General features: G+C 38.0%; 1 protein-coding gene across 1 annotated transcript; it reads right to left on the bottom strand. All coding sequences in view use genetic code 11, as the record gives it.

Annotated features, from left to right (window-relative positions):
* Positions 1-426: 426 nt before the first annotated feature.
* On the bottom strand, positions 427-1431 carry EGR_10898 (hypothetical protein; the record flags this gene model as incomplete). The annotated part of the gene is made up of 4 exons (XM_024500147.1): positions 427-715; positions 799-825; positions 1247-1386; positions 1423-1431. 4 exons carry the CDS (start codon positions 1429-1431, stop codon positions 427-429), a joined length of 465 nt encoding a protein of 154 aa, XP_024345439.1.
* Positions 1432-1651: the final 220 nt, after the last annotated feature.

The raw sequence follows: 1651 nt of genomic DNA, 5'->3' as shown, positions 1-1651 counted from the left end.
ATTTGAGAGCATGAAAATTTAGCGCAAAAAAATACCACTGCGGTATAAATGTTTAAATGACAGGACAACGTACTCTGATAGAAAAGGAAGCAATGTGATGACGGGGATCACTGCAAAGTCAGGAAAACTCACTAAGAGGGTCCGCAACAACATCCTTCGCCACTGCAAAGTCTGCTACAACAGCAGTAGCAATTGTGGCTGGGACTCTAAGTGGATCGACATTCACACATCTCCCTTCGTACTTCGCGTATCAAGCTTAAAGGGTAGAAAAATGACTTTTTAATGATGCCAATAGGGTGTGTGAAACGTTCACTGAAACCACATTCAAATACTAGCATTCCTGCAATGCTGTAAGGTTTAGTAGTTAATATTTAGGAATGGAAAACAAACTTCCCCCCCAAATATCACTTAAGATATGTGCGTCCACTACCCTAATATCCCATTTATACTGTATGTGAACGTCAAGAATAATTTTGTGTAACTTAATGCAAATGCACAATGCAAAAAGTAAAGCACCCAATGATATAACAAGGATGAGATAAAAGCACAAAGGTGAAGAGCACAACCTGCATAGGTAGGCTTGGGCCAACTGAGGCTAGCACCTTCAGACTTAATTGTCCATTTCCACTTCTCTTTAAGCGTCAAAGCGAGCTTACAAATATGAAGATCTGAAGCCAGTTTGAAGCCCACATGAATAACAGCAATGCCACCATAGCTAAGGAAACTAAAGGAAAGATCAAACGCACGTATGTCTGAAAAGGGCTAAAAAGTGGACAAAGGCATCTAACCATTGCTCACAAGTTAAAACGGTTAGCCATGTACAAGCTATAAATAGATAAATATAACAATGACACCGTATATACATGTTGATTCAAAAATAACGACGTGCTATTCACAGGTCAGAACCCGATTTAAGAGAAGTAAAACGAACTCCAATTCGACTTCCAATAAATCAAAAGTCTGGAAAAAAAGGGGGGATTCCACGTACCATAAACACTAGCAGCGAATACGTGCAAAGCAATTAAGAGCCGCCGCGAACAAATCAGGTGCGCACATGCAAACCCACGTGAGCCGCCCCCAGACAAAACGTGCAATTCCTGACAAATTCAAACAAAAAATCACCAAACTGAAAAAAAGATTTTCATGTAAAATGTGTAAGGTTTTGCATTAGTTGATCTTTTTTGCTTAAAAGCAAAACAACTAATATAGGGTCTTATACTAACAACCATTTAGTTTTTAGCCTCACAACCTATAAGTAAAGTTGAAAATAGTTTTTGATGACCCTAGTAAGTAAAACGCAATATTTTTTCCTAATTCTTTATATTCAAAACTTATTTTGAGGTATATATTGGAGAATTCGTGCAGTGCCTCAGGCCAATAATGAATCTGCAATGGACCATACAAGTATCAAGCACCATTTACAGATAACATAGTCAACGTTTGAAAGAGTAAGGACTTAAAATTTAATTATATAAAGGAAACAGTGAAGTACGCGTGGTGAAAGCCTTGTTGTCTACAAACTGCTTTGTTTGGAACGCACAATTCCATACTTAGCCAATGCTTGTTTAAAACGCCATGATGCAGCCTTATAAAGGTACTCCACTAATGTTTTTCGAAGACAAGGTTTTGCCTACAAACGTAAGAAAGAAAA

The sequence above is a fragment of the Echinococcus granulosus genome, assembly GCF_000524195.1.
Source record: "Echinococcus granulosus chromosome Unknown EG_S00296, whole genome shotgun sequence".
Taxonomy (NCBI): domain Eukaryota; kingdom Metazoa; phylum Platyhelminthes; class Cestoda; order Cyclophyllidea; family Taeniidae; genus Echinococcus; species Echinococcus granulosus.
This window is presented reverse-complemented; position numbering and strand designations above follow the sequence as displayed.